This window comes from the organism of the source record quoted next, unplaced genomic scaffold, assembly GCF_019419815.1.
Source record: "Pyrus x bretschneideri cultivar Hongxiangsu unplaced genomic scaffold, Pyrus_bretschneideri_v1 Contig40, whole genome shotgun sequence".
NCBI classification, from domain to species: domain Eukaryota; kingdom Viridiplantae; phylum Streptophyta; class Magnoliopsida; order Rosales; family Rosaceae; genus Pyrus; species Pyrus x bretschneideri.
Window position 1 is genome coordinate 3,963,344 of NW_025999724.1, and position 26,082 is coordinate 3,989,425.

Below are 26,082 nucleotides of genomic sequence, written 5' to 3' on the forward strand. Positions count from 1 at the left end.
TTTTAAAATATGTTGTAAGGATCATATTTTAAAAAAATTAATAAAATATGAAATCACATTTAGACATTTAACTATATAAAAACAAATGAGTAAACGCATTTATTTGCCACAACTAATTGACTAAATGACCTTTTAGATTTTGTCCAACTTCATGCATGCACTACAAGAAGATCACACACATGCCAAAGGGCTAAGGCAAATAACAATAAAACGAATAATAAATCCTGGGTATATAGATTTTATCCAACTTTATGCATGCAGTACAAGTCAACAAATATTTGTATTTGCTCAACTAATAATTCCAAGGACCAAGACTTAAAATTACTAAGTCATGAAATCAATACATTTCCACTTGAATTGTGAAAATTTTAAATCCTTTGTGAAAACTTTAATTTTTGTATAAACATGTGGCTATGTTTTGGTCACTAGTTGAATCGTCTGTGATAATTAGTCGTAGGCCGACCTTTCTTTGTAGCTTTGGAGAAGGTGGTGGTAGAATGGATCTGGGAGCTTTTGAAAGTGACGCCCCAGTCGGCCAGATTGAAAGTGGCCCTCGGTGATGGACTCGGATTCGACTGACCAATTCATTTCGGCCCTTGGATTCACATCCTATGGTTAGTAATTAATTTGCTTTTTAATGGGTTTCTCTCTCTCTTCGATGTCTTGAGGTCCTGGGAAACGATAGGGGTTGAGAAGAATAAATCTTTTGACCAAAAACAAAAGAGGGAAGAAAAAACCCTATTAAAAACAAAATTAATTATTGAGCGTAGGGCCCATACTGAGTTTTTTAATTTTTTTAATATTCACGTGAAGCCTGTATTAACACGTAGTTCCTAATCAATGTCCATATAAACGCTACATTACTAGTCAACGGCTGATTTAACATTAACTTTAAATCAACAAGTATTGTAGATAAATGCTAAGGACACTTGCCTTCATCCACAGTAGGCTCACAATAGCACATGGAAACATTGAAATTAAGAAGTAACAGATTTGTTGGAGAGTTGCTTTCATCCTTCAAAAATTGCATCCGTCACTATCCACTAATTTGTAATTCAAGAATTGCACAAATTAAGAAGCAATTGTACCTAAACGTGATTTTATTTTATTTTTTTCTTCTGAAATTTAGCAATATGCATGCATCTCTTTGTAAAGTCGTCCTTATTAATTTGGTTGTCTTCTTCAAAACTTAATTACGCGTGCTTGTTTATTTTTATCTTAACTAGAGGAGCTTTCGTGAGCCATTATCTATACAAGTTTTCAAGTATTGGGCTGTCATATAAAGAACTTTACTACTAAATCTCCTTGGCAGATGATTTGTTAGTGTTAATTGTTTGTAAGAAGTTCGATGCTACATTTACCTTATCAATTAATTGTTTGTAAGAAGTTCGATGCTACATTTACTCTATCAAGACCTTTCTGCAGTATATGTTTTGAATCATGATATTTACTAAAAAAATTTAGTTAATTCTGAATTGCATATGATTGTTTTGGTCGTTGTAGATTTTAGTTCAAATGATTGGTTGCACTCCTATGCAAAATCCTGTCAAATTTACTAAGTGTTAACTCTTTATTTTTTTTATTTTAATCCAAGTAGTAATTTATGGAAAGGGATCCTTCCACCAATTCCGGGGATCCGGACCATTGAAATTTAATCCAATGGCTCAAATTCCCAGATTCGGTGGATTAGGAGAAAGGGATCCGGAAAAGATCCCTTTCCATAATTTATATCTATGTCTAACAACGATGCCACAACCTTTAACAAACTAATTATAATTTATTTCATCAGAAATAATACACCGACAATCCTTTATGCTTTTTGTACACAAATTACAGAAAAAGAATTAAGATATATAGAGGTTGTTGTGAAGGGTGAAGAGGAAGTGAGGGGAGAAGAATTTAAGAGAAAAATAATATAAAAAGATAAGATGTGGGGCCTCGGCTTTTTGTGTAAGTGAGAGGTGAGAGAAGGGGATGGATGAGAGAGACAGAGAGAAATAGACGAGGCACAGGTGAACAGAGGGGATGGGTGAAAAAGAAAAGAGGGGGTGAAGACTGAAGAGGAAAAGGGGAGAGAGAGAAGAAAGAGAAGAAAACTAATTTGTGTTTTTGTTAATATTTTTTATCTTAATTATTGAATAAAATTATTAAATTACTTTTAGTTAAGATTCAAAATTATTAAATTACTTTTAGTTAAGATTCAAAATATTTTTTATTTTTTGGAAGAAGGGAAAAGTCCGAAAAGATAGGAGTTGAGAAGAATAAACCTTCTGATCAAAAACAAAAGAGAGAATAAAAAACCCATTAAAAACAAAACTACACTTGCAGCTTTCCTTTTGCTCCAAAATCAAAATCCTAAAGAAACTCTTTCGTGCTTCAATTGTCTCTTGCTTTATTTAGTTGAATTAAGATGGAGGGTGACAGAATCAGAATCAGGTGCTTGAACAAACTCTTTCGTGCTTTAATTGTGCTGTTCACTTTACTGCAATGTGCTGTCAACCCTTCCCTTTCCCTTGGATTCAAAAATATTTCTTCAGAAGGAGTGGTGAGGTGCTTTGAGAGGGAAAGAGAAGCACTCCTTGCTTTCAAACACGGCCTCGTGGATCACTACCATCTCCTCTCTTCGTGGGGAAGAGAAGAACACAAGCAGGATTGTTGCAAATGGGTCGGCGTCCACTGCAGCAACCGAACCAACCATGTTACTCAACTTCATCTTGGATGGTCTTATTTGAGTGAATCTTACTCACATCAACATAAAGCAGACACGCAGTACATCGATTATTTTTTGCAAGGTAAGATGATGAGTCCCAAACTACTTGAGTTGCAGCATTTGAAATATTTGGACCTTTCGTGGATAAACTTCAATGGGACCCGACTTCCATATTTCATTGGTTCTCTTTCCAATTTAAGATACCTCGATCTCTCTTTTGCTTCTTTTGGTGGTCGATTTCCAAGCCAAGTTGGAAACCTTACCCACTTGCAATATCTTGATCTCCGATGGAATGACTTTAACAGTGCAGAAAATCTGAATTCGTGGCTCCCTCTTCTTTCTTCTTTAACATATTTGGATCTGAGTCGCACCAATCTCAGTAATGTTCATGACTGGCTGGAAACAGTTAGTAAGCTCCCTAAACTTACAAACTTGACGTTACAGGGGTGTGGTCTTCCTTCTCCTGTAATCCATTCCAGCACTCTTTTTAACATAAATTCTTCAAAATCTCTTGCTCATGTTGACCTCTCTCACAACCAATGCACTTCTCCTTCAATATATTTATGGTTGTCTAACTACAATGCTAGCCTTGTCTATCTTGACCTCTCTAACAACAGTTTGACTGGTTTAATTCCCAGTGTCGTTGAAAACTTGACCTCTCTTGTCCATCTATATCTCTCTCATAACAAATTTGACGCGGTGAATCCACATTCTTTTTCCAGCTTATGCAGTTTGCAATCACTGTACCTAGCCAATACTAGTCTGAGTGGACAGTTTTCCGAGTTTGTTCAAATGTTGTCCACATGCGTTCAAAACTCATTAGAGTCTCTGTACCTCTCTAACAATCATCTTTCTGGATCAATTCCTGATCTCACAAACTTTTCATCGTTGAAAGAATTATTTCTCATTGGAAATCAATTGAGTGGAACAATACCTGAAAGCATTGGGCACCTGTCTAATCTAGAGTATATGGACTTGAGTATGAATGCTCTCGAAGGTGTGGTTTCGGAAAGCATTGGGCAACTGTCTAATCTAGAGTATATGGACTTGTCTATGAATGCTCTGAAAACTGTGGTTTCGGAAAGCCACTTCTCGAATCTCTCTAGATTAAGATATTTGGATTTGTCCTCTACCTCACTAGCTTTAAGCTTCAATTCTAATTGGGCTCCACCTTTTCAATTGGGCTATATAAGTTTGGGGTCTTGCAAGATGGGTTCGTATTTTCCAAAATGGCTTCAAACTCAGAATGAGTATTTATACCTTAATATTTCTAATGCTGAAATTGTGGATATTCCAAGCTGGTTTTGGGGTACGACTCGTAACGTGAAATTTATCGATCTTTCCAATAACCAAATTGGAGAAATGTTTGCAAATTCGACAATGAATTTTACGAATTACCCCATAGTTCCCTCAACTCTATCGCATGCGTCATATTTGGATCTCTCTAATAATAACATTTCAGGGTCAATTTCTATCTTGTGTGAAGCATACAAGAGTTTAAAGTTTCTTAATCTCTCAAGCAACAATCTCTCCGGAGAGCTTCCAGAATGCTTGACACATTTTGACCATCTAGTCATGCTTGATTTGAGCTACAATGCTTTTTCGGGGAAAATTCCATCCACAGTAGGCTCACTATATCACATGGAAACATTGAAACTAAGAAGCAACAGATTTGTTGGAGAGTTGCCTTCATCCTTCAAGAATTGCACCAGTTTAAAAGTTATTGATGTTGGAAACAATCAATTATCAGGACCCATACCAAAATGGTTAGGGGTTAGCCTTCAGAATTTGGTTATCTTGATGCTTTCCTCTAATAACTTCAATGGAAGCATGCCGTCTGAACTATGCCGTCTAACAAAAATTCAAAACTTGGATGTGTCTGTGAACAACATCTCTGGAGCAATACCAAACTGCCTCAGCAATTTGGCTGCTCTGGCACGTATAGGAAATTCATCTCCGATCCTTCAACATTGGGTGTCAACAAATTATCTTGATTTTGATTATAAGGATGATGCAACATTTGTATGGAAGGGAAGAATGTACTCGTACAGAAACACTTTGGGACTCGTGAAGAGAATTGATTTCTCAAGCAATAGGTTAACGGGGGAGATTCCAATTGAAATCACATATCTTGTTGGGTTAATTTCTTTAAACTTGTCAATAAACGGATTGACAGGTGAGCTACCTGCAAAGATTGGAAAGTTGCAAGCATTGGAGATCCTGGATTTGTCAAGAAACCAGATAGATGGCAGAATTCCAACAAGCCTTGCTCGGATAGATCGTCTTAGTATCTTGGACTTATCATACAACAATTTTAATGGCAAAATTCCAACAGGCACTCAGCTCCAAAGTTTTGATCCCTCCAATTATGCTGGAAATCCTCAACTGTGCGGACCTCCACTTCAAAACATGTGTGATGATCAACAGGAAACTGTGATCTCAAGCAATGAAGAAGAAAATGATGAGCTGATAACATGGGGATTTTACGTTAGCATGGCGCTTGGTTTTATTGTGGGATTTTGGGGAGTCTGTGGTAGTCTGATTTTCATCAGGCAATGGAGATACTCGTACATCAGGTTCTTGAATGTCTTGAATGATTGGCTTTATGTGAAGGTGATTTCGATCAAGCGGCACTTCAATTAAGCAATGGTACGTAAATGTGATTTTACTTTTCTTTCTTAAATTAGTGATATGCATGCATATATTTGTAAAGTTTTTTTTATTGATTTGGTTGTCTTCTTCAGAACTTAATTACGTGTGCTTGTGTATTTTTATTTTCAGCGTCTTCTGAGATAGCACAGAAGGGCTCACTTCACTAGAAGAGCTTCATGGGCCTTATCTGTTTTAAGTTTTCAAGTATTGAGCTGTCATAATAAAGAACTTTACTACTAAATCTCTTTGGCAGAGGATTTGTTAATGTTAGTTTGTAAGATATTTATGTTTATGTTTACTTTATCAAGACCATTCTGCAGTTTATGTTCAGAATCATGATACTTACTAAAGAAAGTGAGTTAATTATGGACTGCATATGATTGTTTTGTTCATCGTAAATTTTAGTTCAAAGGGCTAACTTTTTATTTTTTATTTGTATCCAAGTAGTAATTTATATCTGTGTCTAACAACAATCAGACGACGTTTGACAAACTAATTATTATTATTATTTATTTATTTATCCAAGTAGGGATCCTATATGCTTTCTGTACACAAATTATAAAGCTTCTGAACGATTTCCTCCCTACCACTGTTTTTAACAACTTTCTATTTTTTTTTTTTTCCATTTTTTCGAAGGAATTCATATACGCGAATTGACACACAAGAAATCAAATCAAATACAATATATACTGCAGGAAAATGACCAAAATCTAATACCATGGAAATGCTGAAGCTTTGGCTCCAGTGGTTTTAAACCTTATGATCGATCGACGCCTATATATGCTGAGAGCCAAACCGAAAGAAGTGGAAAACTGGGCACCTGGTCGACCGGACTAGATTTTCACTTTTGTCCAACTGCTTTACTCCTTTTGGATTCAAGCGTAGTACCCTCCTTAAGTGCTGCTTGAGCTTCAATGTCCATTCCAAGGGCCGAAAGGGTAACAGCTTGAAGATAACATGCAATGTGCCAAAGTGGGGAAACTACTTGTGCTTGCATTGCATCGTTTATAGCTTCCTGAGGCTTGTCACTCATGAGATAAGACAAACTACGCCGGGCAAAAATTGTTGGAGAAACCATCATTCCAACATCAATGAACTGCAAGCAAAACAACACTGTCGGCAACCATAACAAATGCAGAGAAAGCAGCAATTCAGGATATAATAATTTTTTTTCTTTCAGTTTTGTTCTTTTTTATTGGTCATGCAAGTAGAGTTACCAGGTTTAGATGCTCTTAACGTACCTTAAACTACCAATTTCGTTTGAACTACCAATTTTGTTATTCCTATCAAGAAATAGAAGATAAGATGTAATGCCAAACAAACTTCGTACAAAGCTGTGAAGTAATATATTTTAACAGCATACATCATCATGTTAAACATCTATGTATGATTAAACTACTAGGATGCTGCAGATCTGAGTGCTTCTAATTGGCACCCAACAAGTACGGTATCACTGAAAACCCTTGTAATTAACCAACCTCAATTTTGGGCCATAAGAGAGTATCATTCACCATGAAAGGCACTAAACAAAAGTGTAACTCTCTCAAGTCCTCACTAATAACAAATGAGAGTCATATCCCTTTCCCAAATTTTCAAATATTTCCGCTTGGTACAAAGGTTCAGTATTAACAAATTATGAATCGGTAGATACGACGAGCTTACACAATTAGCTCAGATTGAGTTTGGTGAAAAGAAGATAACATATGAATATACTGATTACAAGACTGCCCCCAAATATAGATCTAGAAAAAATGGTGTGAAGATTTTAAACAATCAAACTATGCTCCCAGGGTAAAGTTGGGAATAGAATGCTTAATTAGAGAAACAGAGGAGAAAGAACTAACCTCAGTTTCTTTCTGAAGAGGAGTCAAAGAAGCAACTAATCACTTTGGATTTGGTCGCTCTCGGGGTTCAGATTGTAAACATTGTGAAGCCAAGCGTGCCAACCCGGTACCATTATCATTAGAAAGCTCTCCTTCCAAGCAAGAATCTGTCAGCATCTGAAGATATCTGTCTTGAATCAGGTCTAGGGCCTGGTACAAAATGATCAACCGCCAGATGAATAAATTTACTTATTTGTGTGTACATATCCTAAGAAGGATAAATCCTCATGCAGAGTTCATAACAATTGAAAGTAAACTATTTTATCGTAGGTAAAAGAGTAACAATTAGATCTTTACAAGAGTTTCCCTAATTTCTCTTTTCCTACAAATGATTTTTTTTTTTTTTTTTAATTCAGTTCACCACTGGAACAATCACTTAAATGGCTAGAGGGGATATGCTTTCTGCTGAGAAGATCAATCAAGAGAGTCCAAACCTATATATTGCACTTTCTGGTATTACTCTCCCTGCAAGACAAGGGATCTGCAGTGTATAATAATTGCTGAACTGCATACTTAAAGGATGTTTGTCAAGTAAATAATAATAAATGCCGTTTTTTTCCACGATCTACCTACCAGTCCTAATATATTCAGGAGGAGTAAATGCCAAATTTGTACTATAACTCTTCCCATCCCTACTATTTTTCATCAGGCAAAGGTGGATATTCTGGGATTGCCATCCTGAAAATTTATAATAAATAACATAAACAAATACAATCAGAATATACTAGGAAAGGATATCAAACAGATGGAGTCAAAATACATTGTTTGTAATAAATAAAATAAACGAATACAATCAGAATATAATAGGAAAGGATATCAAACAGTGGGGAAACTACTTGTGCTTGCATTGCATTGTTTATAGCTTCCTGAGGCTTGTCGCTCATGAGATAAGACAAACTACGCGGGGCAAAAATTGTTGGAGAAACCATTCTTCCAAAATCAATGAACTGCAAGTGAAATAGAACTGTCAGCAACGATAATGCAGAGAAAGCAGCAATTAAGGATTTACTATTTTTTTTTTCTTTCAGTTTTGTTCTTTTTATTGATCATGCAAATACTCTAAGATACCTTAAGCTACCAATTTCCTCTCTTCAAATCTTCCTATCATGAATTAGAAGATAAAATGTAACGATCGTATTCTGACTGGAAATCTTACACCAAACAAAATTTCGTACGAAGCTTTGTTTAGTAATTTATTTTAACTGGTCAGATAAAGAACATCCTATTGAAGGCCAAATTCAGATATCGGTAGAACAAGAAAGCAACTTTTGTCAAACCTCTACTCAGAATTTCCCACAAGTATCATAATAAGAACCTAACCTGTGAATAACACTCAATTGTGGTTTGAAGTCCTTGTACTTAAAAGTAGAATCCCCCCTTTTCTTTGAATCTAATGATTCCAGCATTTGGTTAGTGCACATTTGGAACGAGAGCTGCAGTGGAACGTAACTATTGAGAAGGCTAAATATATACAACACAACTTATTAGATATTTCTCCATTTATTAAACAAAAATAGGACCTCATTTGTCATTCCATTGTCTTTATAGCCAATATTCTCTAGGATATCATGTATAGCAGTCAAATCCCTTCTTGAGCAGGCTTCACCGAGTGGTGAAAGAGAAGACCAGGAGGTACCATGTGGGATACCCATGTAAGCATCTATATATGATTAAACTACTACGATCACTGAAAACCCTTGTCGTTAACTACCCTGAATTTTGGAGCATAAGAGATTGACATTTTATAGAGTATCATTTGTTAGTACTTATATGCGAGAAGTGAATCAAGACACCTAATAAAGACATGAAATAACATTACCATAAGGAGATATAATGTAATGAAACTTATACATGTTGATCATGTATATAATAAGGTGAGAAAACTAGGAGTTTTGTACAAAATGATGTAGAGAACGGTTATGAGGAGTTGGAAAACTGAAAGTAACTGCAGCCATGATAGGAGGGGCAGTTACATCCTTATAACTAGGGTTTCGATCCCCTTTCTCAGGTGTGGCATGGTTCTCTTAATGCTAGTGCTATGGAAACCCTTTATTAAGGAAATCGATGAGAACCAGGAAGTCTGCTATACCAAATGATTATTTGTGTTATCTACATGAAGTTGAGTATGATCTTGGTGATGAAGATGATCCAATGACTTATAAACAAGCCATGGAGAGTTCTAAGAGTGATTTGTGGAAAGCTGCAATGTCAGAAGAACTTGCTTCCATGGCAAGTAATCATGTTTGGACTTTGGTTGATGGTTCAGACACTAAGAAGGCAAAAGGGTGCAAATGGGTATTTAAAACTAAGAGGGATGCTCATGGCAGGATTGAAAGGCTTAAAGCCCGACTTGTAGCTAAAGGGTACACACAAAAGGAAGGCTTGGATTACACAAACACATTTTCCCTAGTTTCTACCAAAGACTTTTAGGGTTATTATGGCACTCACAGCTCATTTTGACTTGGAACTTCACCAAATGGATGTTAAAATTGCCTTTCTTAATGGTAGCCTTGATGAGGACATTTATATGGTACAACCCCCAGGATTTGTTGAAAGGGGGAAAGAACATCTGGTGTGCAAGCTAAATAAGTCTATTTATGGTTTAAAACAGGCTTCAAGGCAGTGGTATAAACGTGTTGATCAAGTTGTGCAGTCCTTTGGTTTTGTGGAGAACAAAATTGATAATTGTATCTACATGAAGCAACACAAATCTCAATTCATTTTCATGGTTTTATACGTGGATAATATACCATTGGCAAGCTCTCATATGCAGTTAATGATTGAAACCAAGAAAATTCTATGTAACAGTTTTGATATGACAGATTTGGGAGAGGCTCATTATGTTTTGGGTACTGGGATTGTGAAGAATAGGCAGAATGGAACCTTGGGGCTATCTCAGAAGAACTACATTGAGAGAGTGTTGAAGAGATTCAATACGGAAGCTTGCAGTGCGGGTGATGTCCCCATTGGTAAAGGGGATAAGTTCTTTCTCTCACAATGCCCTATAACTCAACATGACATTCGAGTTATGAAGGATAAGCCGTATGCATCTCTAGTTGGCAGTGCCATGAATGCACAAGTATGCACCAAACCTGATTTAGCTTTTGCATTAAGTGTACTAGGAAGGTTTCAATCAAATCCTGGTATTGCACACTGGAATGCAGGCAAAAAGGTACTGCGGTATTTGAAAAAGACACAGGACTATGATTAAGTTACCATCGAGTCCAAAACTTGGAAGTTGTCTGTTATAGTGATGCTGATTTGAGAGGCTGTATTGATGATAGAATGTAAACGAGTGGATATATTTTTATAATGGCTGGGGGTGTAGTGTCATGGAGAAGCAGAAAGCAAACCACAAGGGCTGTTTCTACAATGGAATCAGAATATATAGGATCTTTTAAAGGAATGTCGAAGTAATGCTTGTAATGAAGAATTCTCTTATTCTGAAGTGTATTCTCACACATGATCTCATTTGAATGCTATTAGTTTGTGATTTTAGCACAAATGGTACTGCAAATTGTATTATAGTGTCTAAAGTTCAACTAATGCTTCTTTGAGTATGTTTGAAAGATTTATTTCAACTCTTTATCTCAGAGGTGACTTGTTAGTTATTTCATTAGATGTTTTGATCATTCTCATGTGGGAGAATGTTAGAACTTACATGCGAGAAGTGAATCAAAACACCTAATAGAGACATGAAATAACATTACCATAAGGAGATATGATGTAATGAAACTTATACATATCGATCAATGTATAATATAAGGTGAGAAAACTATGAGTTTTGTACAAAATGATGTAGAGAACGGTTATGAGGAGTTGGAAAACTGAAAGTAACTGCAGCCATGATAGGAGGGGCAGTTACATCCTTATAACTAGGGTTTCGATCCCCTTTCTCGGGTGTGGCATGGTTCTCTTAATACTAGTGCTAGTCCTATTGACAGCAGAGAGATCCAATACGTTTCCAAGAGAAGGGAAGGTCTTAATCACGTCTCGATCTTCATGGCATCATCCTTGAGTAAGTTCCATGCATTCATTGTCTATCGACAGAATGCATTATGCTCAAACTAGGGTTAACAATGCTGCATGCATTTACTGTAGTACGTAGTTCATATGCATTGTTGTGTTCGATCTTCATATGATTTAATAAGTATATATGTACTTATGTAAGGGTTTACATCATTCACCATGAAAGGCACTAAACAAAAGTGTAGCTCTCTCAAGTCCTCACTAATAACAAATTAGAGTCATGTCCCTTGCCCAAGTTTTCAAATATTTCCGCAGATAATTAGATACGAGCTTACACAAATAGCTCAGATTGATTCCAGTGAAAAGAATATAACATATAATATATTGCTTACAAGACTGCCCCAAAATATAGATCTAGAAACAATTGTGAAGATTTAAAACAGTCAAACTATACTCCCCGAGTATAGTTGGGAATATAATGCTTAATTAGAGAAACAGAGGAGAGATCTAACCTCAGTTTCTTTCTGAAGAGGAGTCAAAGAAGCAACTAATGACTTTGGATTTGGTCGCTCTCAGGGTTCAGATTGTAAACATTGTGAAGCCAAGCGTGCCAACTCAGTACCATCATCACTAGAAAGGTGTCATTCCAAGCAAGTATCTGTCAGCATCTGAAGATTTCTACCTCGAATCAGGTCTAGGGCCTGGCACATAATGATCAACCACCCGATGAATAAATTTACTTGTGTTTACATATCCTAAGAACGATACATTCTCACACAGAGTTCATAACAAGTGCTGTTTGAGCTTCACTGTCCATTCCAAGGGGCCAAAAGGGCAGCAGCCTAAAGATAAGATACAAAGTGCCACACTGGGAAACTACTTGTGCTTGCATTGCATTGTTGAGAGCTTCCTGAGGCTTGTCACTCGTAAGATAAGACAAACTACGGTCGGCAAAAATTGTTGGAGAAACCATCGTTTCAACATCAGTGAACTACAAGCAAAATAAAACTATAAGCAACGATAACAAATGTAGACAAAACAGCAATCAAGGATTTACTAAGTTTTTTTTCACTTTTGTTCTTTTTATTGGTCATGCAAGCAATTAGAGTTACTAGGTTCAGGTACTCAGAGGAACCTTAAACTACCAATTTTCGCAAAACACATCATTCCTAACTGATTAAAAATGCTCCACTCTACATTCAAGGAAGAAAAAAAGGAAGTGCTCAATAATCTACACAGCATAGCAGTCCAAGAGCATTCCTAAATCACATTTTCTCCAGCTTTTTACAATCGCAACTTTGTCGTCGTCGTAAACAATCAAAGCTAAATGATAGAAAGATCGCATTGGGTGTCTTGAGCAATCAAATACCAAAACATTTGTAATTACAGAGTGGTAACTACACAAGCAGAGAAAACTACCCAAAATCTCACTCACATTATCAATTTGCTAAAAAGACGTGAACAAAATCGACGAAAAGCGAAAACAAAATATACCCAACAAGCCCAGTTGCACAACCCACATTCATTCTACAACTAACAATTGTAAATCGAACACGAAATGGAAAGACCCCAAAATTTATGAGCTAAAATTGCAGACCTGAGAAATTAAACTGTGAAACAAGAGAATAAGTTTTCATTTTCTCGCTACCCTTTTCGTAACAAGATCAAAGTTGGAATTCTGAAGATCGGGAAGAAAAAGGAACTTACAGGGTCGAGAGCGTTGGGCTCGGAGCCATAATCAGCAGTCAAGAGGAAATAGGGAGCATTGATTCTGGCCACCATGGTCGTCCTCCCCACCGGCCTTTCGGCTTTTGAGTTAATCGTGATGATTTTGCTTTCGCTTTGATTCTCTGGAGCGAAAATGGTTTTTTTTTTTTTTTTTTTAAACGATATTATGGACTAACAATATAGAAATTGATTATTAGTTTTTTACTTAGACTATCTGAGATGATGGTTGGACTAAAAGCCAAATTTTTTAGTATGGAAAATTTAGTTTTTAGCTCAGAAACAACTTTTCTGCTCTAATTGTTCTAGCCTAAAATTTTGGCCCGAGATTGTTAAAAAAATGAACTTAGGATATTTTTTTTGTTAAATTAAACTTTTTTTAAAAAATAAATATGTAGACTATCGTAAATTAATTTTATGAATATTTTAATTTAAAAAAAATTTAAATTCCGATAAATATTGGGTGGAGTCCACTCCGATTTCTGAGCTAAATTTTGGGGGGAATTTGGTGTTGGTTAAGCATTTAGCATTTAGCCCAAAATTTCCCCTTGGGTTGGAGTAAGTTTGGGGGGAATTTTAGGGGGTAATTTGACTTTTAGCCCACCATTGAAGTTGGTCTTAAGAGTTAAAAACAAAATTTATAATTAAAAGACATGAAAATTGATTATTAGTTTCTTATTTAGTAAACGTGCTAACTTTTATTAATGACACATCATTTAATTAATAAATTTTATCTTCAAATTTAGTTTCCCATTACTCTTTAGAAAAAGTGAGGGCTTTTCATTATTGGGAGGGGAAGAAAGCTAAAGATGGAATTGGAAGCAAAATGGGGTTTTTTTCATTTTAGAATTTACTAGATGAAAATATAAAAGTTTTCAAAATATAATATAGGGAAATTAACAAAAAGGATAAATTTTCTTAATTTTGTGATAAAAAATAGGATTTTTTTAACTATGCATAGGATATGCACATGGCATGCACAAGAACATAACAGAAATAAGATTTTTTGAAACTTGTAAAGGCCAAATTCCCCTTCCATATAAATGGGTTATTTCGTTCAACTCAGTCAACATATACACCTTCTCTAAAAATCTCTCTCGCCCAACCCCCTACTTGAAGAATCACAGCCCCCAAATAGCACAACTTTTCAACTGTCTCCAACTTTCCAATCCCTTGTGTAAGTTTTGTAGCCAAGGCGAGTTTGTTATCCATCGATTCAAACAACTGCAATGACAAAATTTTAAAAAAAAAAAAAAAAAAAAAAACAGGTACAATTTGAATTGAAATTTCATTATTTGAACTTAGGTTTTCCCAATTTGAGAATTTAGGGTTTTGGGTGCGAGTTAGTGTTTTGTACTGTTAATTCGGGGAAAATTAATGGATTATGGTTTGGGTTGTGTAAATGCATGTATTTTGAAGTTAATTTTGTTCATGGTTTGTTCGATATTCATTTGTGCATAATATGTACATATTTTGTGCATGTGCTTTGATGTTGCGGGAAATTAATTAATTAATTAATTGAAATAGGTTCAGCAATTGGTATTATTGTGTGCATATTCCGTGCATGTGTAGATGTTGGACATACTTGGTTGAATTTGGTTCATGAATTGGTACATATTATTTGCATAATCTATGCATATAGATGTTGGGCATGTTTAAGTTTGGTTCATGAAATGGTTGAATTTGTGCATACTGTATACATATTTTATGCATATGCTTTTGATATTGCTGAAAATAATTGATTGAATTTGGTTCATAGTTCAAATTAGACGGGTTGTTTGAGAAGTATCTTCCATGGTTTAGATTAGACTAGCAAAGGTGCCCAAAAAAAGCTCAAGTAAAGAAAAACCAACTGATTTCGTCCATTAAACTCAAAATGGTGCATGGCCGGCAATTAGATGGATGAAACATATGCTGGAGAACAATTTAGAAACTGAAATAACAGAAATACAGAACTTGAATACTTATATTTTATTATTCAAAAATACATGCAATACAGAATGAAATTACACAATAAATACAGAAACTAAAACGATACTAACTTGAATGAATCAAAGGTAGAGGCTAGCGCAAAAGCTATATCCTTCGAACCGAATTTCCGTCCCACTCTTGTGCTTGTGGTTCTATAACATCTACTCAACCAGGATACAACTACCTAACTCTATAACCCACAATGGATTATAGAATTCTAGCGAATTGTTTTGTGTGTTTACTCTCTGGAAAGTTTGTACAGAAGAGAAGAACGAAGAAAGGATGATCTTACTTGGAAACTGGGATTGCAAATATATAGGTTGTTTTAAACCCTTTCAAATACATGTTCAGGGTATTTGAAAGTACACAACTCTTTCTAAGAGCTGTGTCTCTTAATCAAAACGTTTTTAATTAATAAATTAATTAAAAACTTAATCCGAAATTAAAATTAATGAATCTGATTAATTTTAACTTCCAAAGCCCTAAGTGCCCCAAGGTCTTGGTCTTAATTAATTAATATTAATTGTATTTAGGCTATATTATATAAGCCTAATCCATACAATCATAAGGCCCAAACCTTCGATTCATTACCAAATAGTCCAAATCCTAAATACTAATATAAGGGACTAAAGATATATAAAGGCAATTGGGAACATTGAGTTCCCCGATGTGGGACACTAAAGGTCTCAAAACTCCAACAACATACTCTAGTCATGTGTCCATCCTCCTCCCAGTTAAGTGAAACAACAGCAACGGAATGCGATTTTAAGCTTCTCAACAGCTTACCATTCTGCTTTGCATCAAAGAAATTTAAAAAATAAATAAATAAATAAAAAATTAGAAAGCATAAATGTAGAAAATCATAAGTCCACATTCATATGATAAGCTTTAACTCTATTTCCGTGTATGCGTGCTAATCGTTTGCATAACAATATTGCCAATTTACGCATGTTGTCAATTCATAGTGACAAGTTTGGAACTTTACTGACCAATTAGTACCAATTAGTACCAATAGTTTGTGTTAACTGAAAAATCAACATTTTACTCACAAAATCAACACTCACTTTACTGCAAGCGACATTTTACTACAATAGTAAAAATGTATTAAGCTCTCGCATGATGGCTCAAACCCCGTCAGTGGATCAGCACTTTACTCACTTCAACATCATGCAAAGAAACTGTTGCACCTTCAAGACCCACAACAATTGATTTAGCATCGGGACGCCAACACAATAACGTTATCCTCCCTAAACCAAAAAAATTCAAAAATTTAAATCCCAAAAAGCAGCCCAAACAAAGATGTTTTTCATTTTTGTGTGAAGATAGGCCCAAAAGCCCACGACAATATTGTTAATAACTCAAAATGGCAGCCCTACTTCACACCCAACATGAGTAGAGCAGTTCGCATCCCAACTTTAGACTATAGTGATTGGATTTGTGTTTGAATAAGAAAAGCTAGATATAGCCCCAAACTCAAGCCCTATAATGGACATGAAAAGCATGATTTTGCTATAAGCACTTGTTCAATAATATTGATCTTTTTTACCTTAACATCCCACTGAGTGCCTCCCATTCAGTGGTTCACTTAATTACATTTTTGAAATTTGTGGTTTTGATAAAAGTACAATACACTAGGATTTTAATACGTTGGTGAATAAAAATAAAGTAGTTTGGTAGTGCATCAAAAAGTCTCATTTTATTAATCATGATGTCTAGTGGAATTATTGTATTGTGAGCCTTTCCAGTAGGGATCTTAGATGGAGTTTTAATGTGCCAAAATAGAGGTCATCAAATTATCCTAACATATAGAGACTCACCGAATATCTTAAAGAAATCCTCAAATTTGAGAACCGGGACTCAAAGAGTGAGTCCCAACGGTTATTTTGAGTGGGAAACAAATCTCACCCACGTGATAATGCTCCACATTAGCTTTTCTCACCACTGAACTGGTGCAGCTCATTCATGGGGCCCTACACCACACTCGAAATGGTAATAGAACCTTCTAGGAAAAGAAAGCCGGTTTCAGAAAAAAGAAAGACACGTCGACCTAGCCAGGTATGATGAGATTCGAAGTCTAATCCCTTCGCCCACGAAATGCCAGTCCACATTGGATGGAGTTCGAACAGTCAGTTGAAGTGAACCGATGCACAACCATATGCTCTGGTCAATCCTCGAACCAACGAGCCGAAGGGGATGACAAAGAAGAGATGGTCCAAGGCGTATACCATGTTGCAGTTGAAGAGGTCGATGAGGAGGAAGTCTCTAAAAAAGACATCAAATTCCCGCAACTTTATCGCAAGCATCATATTTGGATCTCTCTAATAATAACATTTCAGGGTCGATTTCTTTCTTGTGTGCAAATGCAGCTATGCGTTTACGTTTTCTTAATCTCTCATACAACAATATCCCTGGAGAACTTCCAGAATGCTTGACACGTAGCAATCTCGTCATGCTTGATTTGAGTTCCAATGCTCTTTCGGGCCACGATAGGCTCCTTGTTTGGGATCGAAATGTTAAAATTAAGAAGCAATGAGTTTGTGGGAGAGTTGCCTTTATCCTTGAAGAATTGCAGGAGTTTAATGGTCCTTGATCTTGCAGATAACCAGTTGTCGGGATCAATACCTAAATGGTTGGGGGCTAGCTTTCGGAACTTGGTTATCCTAATGCTTTCCTCTAACCACTTCCATGGAAGCTTGCCCTCGCAACTATGTGATCTAATATACATTCAAATTTTGGATGTCTCTGTGAACAACATATCTGGAGGAATACCGAATTGCCTAAAAACGTTGACCACTCTGGCTCAGAAAGGAAATTCATTTCTAACCGTCCAACATGCTTACTCGAGAATTGCTGATCAACAATCATCCTGGGAGGATCTTTATGAGGACAATGAAATCTTCATATGGAAAGGAAGCATGCGGGTTTACAGGAATACTTTGGGGCTTGTGAGAAGTATTGATTTCTCAAGCAATAGATTGACTGGGGAGATTCCGGGCGAAATCAGTCGTCTTGTTGGCTTGGTTTCTTTAAACCTTTCTAGAAACCAACTTACAGGTCAAATTACTCCAAACATTGGAAAATTGGAGTCCTTGGATTCACTCGATTTGTCGAGAAATCATATAGACGGAAGAATTCCAACAAGCCTTGCTCGGATAAGTCGTCTTGGTGTCTTGGACTTGTCACACAACAACTTGGTTGGAAAGATTCCAACTAGCACCCAGCTCCAAAGTTTTGATCCCTCTGTTTATGCTGGAAATCCACAGCTCTGTGGACCTCCACTTCAAAATCTGTGTGATATCAAAGAAATGGGTCCAGATCAAGTTAGTAACGAAGAAGACAAGGATGATCAGCTTACACGCTACGGATTTTATATCAGCATGGGGCTCGGGTTTTTTGTTGGATTTTGGGGAGTTTGTGGAAGTCTGATATTCATAAGGGGATGGAGGTACACATACTTCAAGTTCTTGAATTCGCTGAATGATTGGCTTTATGTGAGGGTAGTGATGATCAAGCGGAAATTAACGGATGCTTAATAGATGAGCTGTAATTTGCGGCATGTGATCTCTCTCATTGATTCATCACGATTAATTTGGTTTTTATGATCAATTGTCTTCTTGGAACTTACCGGTGCTTGTTTTTATGATCAATTGATCCTAACTTTGATGAAAGAGATCCGAACCAGATCTCTTATCGTAAGGACTAAATTAATTTGCGGCACTCATTTTCAAGGATTATTTTGATCGATTTTTTAATTTCAGAGACAATATGTGATAAAAACCTTGCTATAATACTTGCATAGTTACATATGTTTAATATGATTATCATTTCAATTGTCAGCTGGTGATTTTATTTAAATTTTATGTCTTTTTTTTATTTTTTTTTATTTACAAAACGATATTATCTGTACTAAAAAGTGTGAGAGTGAGCTAAGCCTTGACTAGCAATAATGTAATTCAAATTCGTATATGTAATATTTATTTAAACTTGTGGGACCTAGTTATTTGCCATATCAATACATATCCCACAATTTGTATAATAACACGTGATGTACTACCCCGTGTTTCAGTCACACCGGAAAACTCCACCACCATTTGAAATTTCGACCCACCTGCACGGTTGAACAAAAAATTTCGCCATATTTTTAATTTTCAAGACTAGACTTAACAGGGGCAAAGGCAGTGCACTCTTGTATTTATATCTGAGGGGTGTTGTGTGCTGCATCTAAAAGTAATATTCTCTTCGTGGGGAACAGAAACCGCAAAACAAGATTGTTGCAGATGGGAAGGAGTCTCATGTGACAGCCAAACTGGCCATGTTATTCAGCTTGATCTCAGCGACCATGGTTCTGGTTCTTTGTTGCAAGGTACGATGATTAGTCCTAAACTGATTGAGTTGAAGCATTTGAAATATTTTGAGATATCTCATTGGTTCTCTAACCAATTTGAGATATCTCGATCTTTCTTGGTGTAATTTTGGTGGAAAATTTCCAATTCAGGTTGGAAACCTTACCAACTTGCAGCACCTTGATCTCGGCGGCAATGACTTCAGTAATGTAGAAAATCTCAATTGGCTCCCTTGTCTTTCTTCGTTGACATATTTGGACTTGAGTTTAGCCAGTCTCAGTAATGTTTTTTATTAGCCAGTCTCAGTAATCTTCCTTCTCCTCCAGTTCATTCCACTCTTTCAAGCATAAATTCTTCTAAATCTCTTTCTAGCATTTATCTTTCCTTGAACAGTCTCTCAACTTCAATCTTTATGTGGATGTCCAACTTCAATACCAGCCTTGTTGATCTTGATCTCTATTCCAACCATTTGACCGGTTCAATTCCTGATGTTCTCGGGAACATGAGCTCTCTTGCATATGTTGATCTCTCTGAAAACCAACTTGAAGGAGCAGAACCCCATTCTCTCTCTAGGTTATGTAGTTTGCAATCCTTGCTTCTTAACGGCAACAATTTGAGTGGACAGTTTTCCAAATTTGTTCAAATATTGTCTACATGTGCTCAAAACTCCTTGGAGAATTTGTGGCTCGATAAAAATCAACTTGCAGGGTCATTACCTGATCTCACCAAGTTTTTATCGTTGAAGGAATTACATATTTCTTACAATCAATTAAGTGGAAGAATACCTGAAAGTATCTGGCAAATGTCAAAGCTCCAGGCTATTGGCCTTGGTATGAATGCTTTGGATGGGGTGATTTCAGATTCCCATTTCTCTAAACTCCCCAAATTAAGGGTATTAGATTTATCCTCTAACTCACTAGTTTTAAACGTCCATTCTAATTGGACTCCTCTTTTCCAACTGAAATATATAAGTTTGGGATCTTGCAAGATGGGTCCGTATTTTCCGAAATGGCTTCAATCTCAGAATGAGTATTCATACCTCGATATTTCTGATGCTGGAATTGTGGATATCCTTCCAAGCTGGTTTTGGGGTATGACTCGTAACGTGGAAATTATCATTCTTTCCCATAACCGAATTGGAGAAGTGTTTAAAAATTTGACAGTGAATTTTGCAAATTATCCTGAAGTGCATTTGAGTTCGAACCAAATTGAAGGTCAAATTCCCGCAACTCTATCACAAGCATCATATTTGGATCTCTCTAATAATAACATTTTAGGGTCGATTTCTTTCTTGTGTGCAAATGCAGCTATGCGTTTACGTTTTCTTAATCTCTCATACAACAATATCTCTGGAGAACTTCCAGAATGCTTGACACATAGCAACCTCGTCATGCTTGATTTGAGTTCCAATGCTCTTTTGGGAAAAATTCCTACCACGATAGGCTCCTTGTTTGGGATCGAAATGTTGAAATTAAGAAGCAATGAGTTTGTGGGAGAGTTGCCTTTATCCTTGAAGAATTGCACAAGTTTAATGGTTATTGATCTTGTAGATAACCAGTTGTCCGGATCAATACCTAAATGGTTGGGGGCTAGCTTTCAGAACTTGAATGCTTTCCTCTAACCACTTCAATGGAAGTTTGCCCTCGCAACTATGTGATCTAATATACATTCAAATTTTGGATGTCTCTGTGAACAGCATATCTGGAGGTATATCGAATTGCCTAAAAAAGTTGACTACTCTGGCTGTAAAAGGAAATTCAATTCTAACCGTCCAACATGCTTACTCAAGAAGTGCTGATCAACAATCATCCTAGGAGGATATTTATGAGGACGATGAAATCTTCATATGGAAAGGAAGCATGCAGGTTTACAGGAATACTTTGGGGCTTGTGAGAAGTACTGATTTCTCAAGCAATAGATTGACTGGGGAGATTCCAAGCGAAATCAGTCATCTTGTTGGCTTGGTTTCTTTAAACCTTTCTAGAAACCAACTTACAGGTCACATTACTCCAGACATAGGAAAATTGGAGTCCTTGGATTCACTCGATTTGTCGAGACATCATATAGACGGAAGAATTCCAACAAGCCTTGCTCAGATAAGTCGTCTTGGTGTCTTGGACTTGTCACACAACAACTTGATTGGAAAGATTCCAACTGGCATGCAGCTCTAAAGTTTTGATCCCTCTGTTTATGCTGGAAATCCACAGCTCTGTGGACCTCCACTTCAAAATCCGTGTGATATCGAAGAAATGGGTCCATATCAAGTTAGTAACGAAGAAGACAAGGATGATCAGCTTATACGCTACGGATTTTACATCAGCATGGGGCTTGGGTTTTTTGTTGGATTTTGGGGAGTTTGTGGAAGTCTGATATTCATCAGGGAATGGAGGTACACATACTTCAAGTTCTTGAATTCGCTGAATGATTGGCTTTATGTGAGGGTAGTGTTGATCAAGCGGAAATTAACGGATGCTTAATAGATAAGCTGTAATTTGCGGTATGTGATCTCTCTCTCATTGATTCATCACGATTAATTTGGTTTTTACGATCTGCAGTGGAACGTAACTATTGGGAAGGCTAAATATGTATACAACACAACTTATTAGATATTTCTCCATTAGTTAAACAAATATAGAACCTCATTTGTCATTCCATCGTCTTTATAGCCGATATTCTCTATGATCTCATGTACAGCAGTCAAATCCCTTCTTGAGCAGGCTTCACCGAGTGGTGAATGAGAAGACCAGGAGGTACCATGTGGGATACCCATCAAAACAAAAGAAGGAACCGGATATAGCTACCAGCATCAAGTTAAGCATCTATATTTGATTAAACTACTTACTACTACGATGGTGCAGATTTGATTGTTTCTAATTGGCACCCAACAAGTACGGTATCAATGAAAACCCTTGTAGTTAACAACCCACAGTTTCAGGGCATAGAGATTCATATTTTATAGAGTATCATTCACCATGAAAGGCACTAAACAAGAGTGTAGCTCTCTCAAGTCCTCACTAATAACAAATTAGTGTCATGCCCCTTTCCCAAATTTTCAAATAATTTCCGCTTGGTACAAGGTTCAGTATTACAACAAATTAAAAATCGGTGGATACGAACTTACACAAATAGCTGAGATTGTGTCCAGTGAAAAGAAGATAACGTATGACTATATTGCTTACAAGACTGCCCTAAACTATAGATCTACAAACAATTGTGTGAAGATTTTAAGTAGTCAAACTATGCTCCCCGAGTAAAGTTGGGAATAGAATGCTTAATAAGAGAAACAAAGGAGAGAGAACCAACCTCAATTTCTTCCTGAAGAGGAGTCAAAGAAGCAACTAATGACTTTAGATTTGGTAGCTCTCGGGGTTTAGATTGTAAACATAGTGAAGCCAAGCGTGCCAACTCAGTACCATCATCATTAGAAAGCTGTCCTTCCAAGCAAGAATCTGTCAGCATCTGAAGATTTCTGTCTCGAATCAGGTCTAGGGCATGGGACAAAATGATCAACCACCGGATGAATAAATTTACTTACTTGTGTTTACATATCCTAAGAAGGATAAATCCTCACGCAGAGTTCATAACAATTGAAATTAAACTATATTTTATCGTAGGTAAAAGAGTAACTTACATGGCTAGAGGGGATACGCTTTCCGCTGAGAAGATCAATCAAGAGAGTCCAAATCTATATATCCTATGAAGGACACTAATTTATCTTTTCCTACAAATGGTTTTTCCTTTATTTTTGTTCAGTTCACCATTTGAACAATCACTTACATGGCTAGAGGGGATACGCTTTCCGCTGAGAAGATCAATCAAGAGAGTCCAAATCTATATATTGCACTTTCTTGTGTTATTCTCCCTGCAAGACAAGGGATCTGCGGTGTACAATAATTGCTGAACAGCATACTTAAAGGATGTTTGTCAAGTAAATCATAAATTTGAATGAGTTATTTGGAGCAAATACACCGTTTTTTTCCACGATCTACCCACCAGTCCTAATATATTCAGGAGGAGTAAATGCCAGATTTGTACTATAACTCTTCCCATCCCTACTTTTTTCAATAAGGCAAAGGCGGATATTCTGGGAATGCCATCCTGAAAAGTTATAATAAATAAAATAAACGAATACAATCAGAATATACTAGGAAAGGTTATCAAACAGATGGACTCAAAATATAGTTACCTCATTGAATAAAATTCTGTAAGCATTGAGGTCGTGATAAAGCGCATCCACAAGTTCTAACATAACGTAGCCCTCATTTATTAAATAAACGTGATGCTTAACATGCCAATATATCCCTTCCGAATGAAAAACCCAAAGTTAAGTGAAACTATTAAGCAGAGGCAATTGCAACACTAAATGGATCCAGTATCCAACCATTAAAAATGAGTCCAACATAGATCAGTAACCAAAAACCTCGTATTAGTATGAGTACGCCTTACAATGGAAAAGATGTGATGCAAGCCTTACAAAATGCAGACCAGTTTTCGTCACCAAAGTATCTGAATTAAATCATTCTGAGATAGAAAAGTACCAAGTTAAAGGATGCCTACCAAAAATTGCCGAGCATTCAGGCCAGGTCATCCTATTGAAGCGCTTAACAGCAATTCTCTTCTGATTTTCGAGTTTCCCTTTATCAACATTTGGAGCCTTCTCTACTTGCTCAGACAGTGTACTCGACAGCAAAACCAGATGTCGCAATTTTAAGTTGCTCAAACGTGAATTCACAAAATGGAGGCAAGTTATCAACCTTGGTCTTCTCCTCATCATCTGTATTACAGGTAAACCATCCACAAGCATCAGATATGATCTGTTTCTCCATCAAAATATAAAACGCAAGAACAAAAGAAACATGGATATTAACCCACCAATGTCAGGAGCTTCGAGAACCGCTGCCTTCGTATGTGAATTCAAGCAACATGGTATGAGTTTGGAGCATTGAACCCCCACCTCAATGTCACTCACGTTACACGTATCAACTTGAACTGCAAATCCCCTTTTCAATCTCTGCCTCTAAACAAAACCACCCCAACTAAACTCAGATTCCTTTGATTTCACGCCGACTAAACTTCAAAACCTCCTGATAATTTATCAAAGTAGAAATTATCTACTGAATCCCATTTCCTTATAATCACAATACCAAGAAATAAACTCGACTATAAACTTATCATGAAAACATTATGACTATAAACTTATCCTGATAATAATGCAATGAACCAGAAACAACTTGAAAAGTTCTTCTAATACCTCAACCAACTTGGGGAAGCTAAAATCACCAAAACCCAGTAAAGCAAAAGCTTCACAGCTGGCCAGAAAATCAATAAGCACCAAAAACCGAATAAGCACTTTTTCAGTTGGCCCAGATAAAAAAAAATGAAGCTGTAAAACCTTTCAGCTGCTTCTCCAATGCTCAAACCCTTTTTTTCTGGGATTCTTTCACTCTACGTCTTTTTCTTCCCTTTCTTGATCAGATCAAAACCCCCACAAGATCCAACCTTTTTGCCTTACAAACCATAGAACTGAATTCTAAACAAAACCCAAATCGCAAAAAAAATTAGAGAAAAAGAATGTAATAGTTGAAAAAATAGCTCAAAAATCCATATAGAACAAGAGGAGAAAAGGCTCTCCCTGTGATGGTAACGGTGTTTGTTTTTATTTATTTGCTTATAATTTATAGACAACCAAATCTACCATTAATCTATTAAAAACATCCCAGGAGTCGAGGATTATTAAACTAAGTAACAATAAAATCATTAGTTAGCTTTACGGCACCGTTTCTATACGAAATTAATAAGTTACGCCGGATACGATTTAGTATTTAATCTCGATTTATCCTTAAAATTACCATAAAAATAAAAGAAAATACAGAATGTTTTGATACAAATCATGATTTAGCATCTTTGTGAAGTTGGTGAAGATATGAATCTTTTGGGCACAAAATGTAGAGATTCGAATCCATGAATAATGTCCGTCTTCAACAATGCGCACATGTAAAAAGTTAAAAACAGAAACTGAAATGAGATTCTAACACCCAAAGTCCTGAGTTCGATTCCCCACTCTCCAATATCACTTGTGCAAAAAAGTTGCCCATAAAGATGAATGAACCCAATGAATGTGATTTTACTTGAACTTATCGACACGTTGTTAGTTAAGCACTATATTAACTCAAATTAAAATATAGGCAGAAAATTACACCGTTTACATGGATTTGTTCTACTCGAGACGAAAAATTGCAAACTTACCTTTTCTTGGGACGGTATCCCTACATATACACAGCCTCCACCTTTGCTTGTACGTGAATTGCACCTCTTCCCTAACAACCACCAGACACCATATAAGAATTGAGAAATATATTTATACAGAAACGATAACCTTAATAGGCTCCATATGAATCTCTCATAAAAGAGCAAAAAGCACTAAAGCAAAGAGAGACAGGCACAAAAAACAGATCCAAAGGCAGTGTAAGCTCACCTTGTATTAGAAATTTTGACCGATGTCATTAGAATCCATTACAGTCTCTCTGAGATCCCAATCAACGTTAGACTGAAAACCACTATTTCTTTGACGGATTGGACGCTTTTTCAAACTTCCTCTAAGTTTATCCCACTTTCAGTTTGGGACACAAAGACCAACTCTTACTATTGGTTTTTCCAAATTAAAGGTCCATAATTTCTTTACAATTGTTAATATATGTTATAGCGTACAATATATATAATTTGCAATCAAAGCTAAGTACCAAAACGTGTGAGAGAGAAATGAGTACTAGGTTTGCGAGCATTGACAACAATGACGAGTGAGGGTTGGACAGGAGTGGGATGGAAATTG

At 36.4% G+C, this 26,082-nt stretch overlaps 4 protein-coding genes, 2 long non-coding RNA genes and 1 pseudogene across 8 annotated transcripts; 4 read left to right on the forward strand and 3 right to left on the reverse strand.

Moving 5' to 3' along the window:
* The first annotated feature begins 1,845 nt into the window (after window positions 1–1,845).
* Window positions 1,846–6,135, forward strand: LOC103934481 (receptor-like protein EIX1). 2 transcript variants are annotated; one of them, XM_048566061.1, is made up of 2 exons: window positions 1,846–5,359; window positions 5,999–6,135. In XM_048566061.1, exon 1 carries the CDS (start codon window positions 2,411–2,413, stop codon window positions 5,351–5,353), a length of 2,943 nt encoding a protein of 980 aa, XP_048422018.1. In that variant the 5' UTR covers window positions 1,846–2,410; the 3' UTR covers window positions 5,354–5,359; window positions 5,999–6,135. The 2 variants fall into 2 exon arrangements, with proteins under 2 accessions (XP_048422018.1, XP_009342502.2); XM_009344227.3 differs by lacking the exon at window positions 5,999–6,135 and adding an exon at window positions 5,492–5,654 and having other exon boundaries at window positions 1,847–5,359.
* On the reverse strand, window positions 5,846–13,096 carry LOC125468110 (annotated as a pseudogene).
* A 4,324-nt stretch (window positions 13,097–17,420) lies between these two features.
* LOC125469058 (receptor-like protein EIX2) lies at window positions 17,421–18,443 on the forward strand. The gene has a single exon (XM_048565955.1). It carries the CDS (start codon window positions 17,421–17,423, stop codon window positions 18,441–18,443), a length of 1,023 nt encoding a protein of 340 aa, XP_048421912.1.
* A 1,798-nt stretch (window positions 18,444–20,241) lies between these two features.
* Window positions 20,242–20,874, forward strand: LOC125469059 (receptor-like protein EIX2). The gene has a single exon (XM_048565956.1). The coding sequence runs from the start codon at window positions 20,242–20,244 to the stop codon at window positions 20,872–20,874; it is 633 nt and encodes a 210-aa protein (XP_048421913.1).
* Window positions 20,875–21,112: 238 nt separating this feature from the next.
* Window positions 21,113–21,730, forward strand: LOC125469060 (receptor-like protein EIX2). Its single transcript, XM_048565957.1, has 2 exons — window positions 21,113–21,364; window positions 21,461–21,730. Exons 1-2 carry the CDS (start codon window positions 21,113–21,115, stop codon window positions 21,728–21,730), a joined length of 522 nt encoding a protein of 173 aa, XP_048421914.1.
* A 522-nt stretch (window positions 21,731–22,252) lies between these two features.
* On the reverse strand, window positions 22,253–23,430 carry LOC125469121. 2 transcript variants are annotated; one of them, XR_007251446.1, is made up of 3 exons: window positions 23,247–23,430; window positions 23,031–23,115; window positions 22,253–22,738 (listed from the first exon to the last, which is right to left on the reverse strand). It is a non-coding gene; the product is annotated as an uncharacterized LOC125469121 (long non-coding RNA). The 2 variants fall into 2 exon arrangements; XR_007251447.1 differs by lacking the exons at window positions 23,031–23,115; window positions 23,247–23,430 and adding an exon at window positions 22,885–23,024.
* Window positions 23,431–24,126: 696 nt separating this feature from the next.
* On the reverse strand, window positions 24,127–25,959 carry LOC125469116. The gene is made up of 5 exons (XR_007251433.1): window positions 25,729–25,959; window positions 25,500–25,570; window positions 24,646–24,783; window positions 24,505–24,562; window positions 24,127–24,337 (listed from the first exon to the last, which is right to left on the reverse strand). It is a non-coding gene; the product is annotated as an uncharacterized LOC125469116 (long non-coding RNA).
* Between the last annotated feature and the right edge of the window lie 123 nt (window positions 25,960–26,082).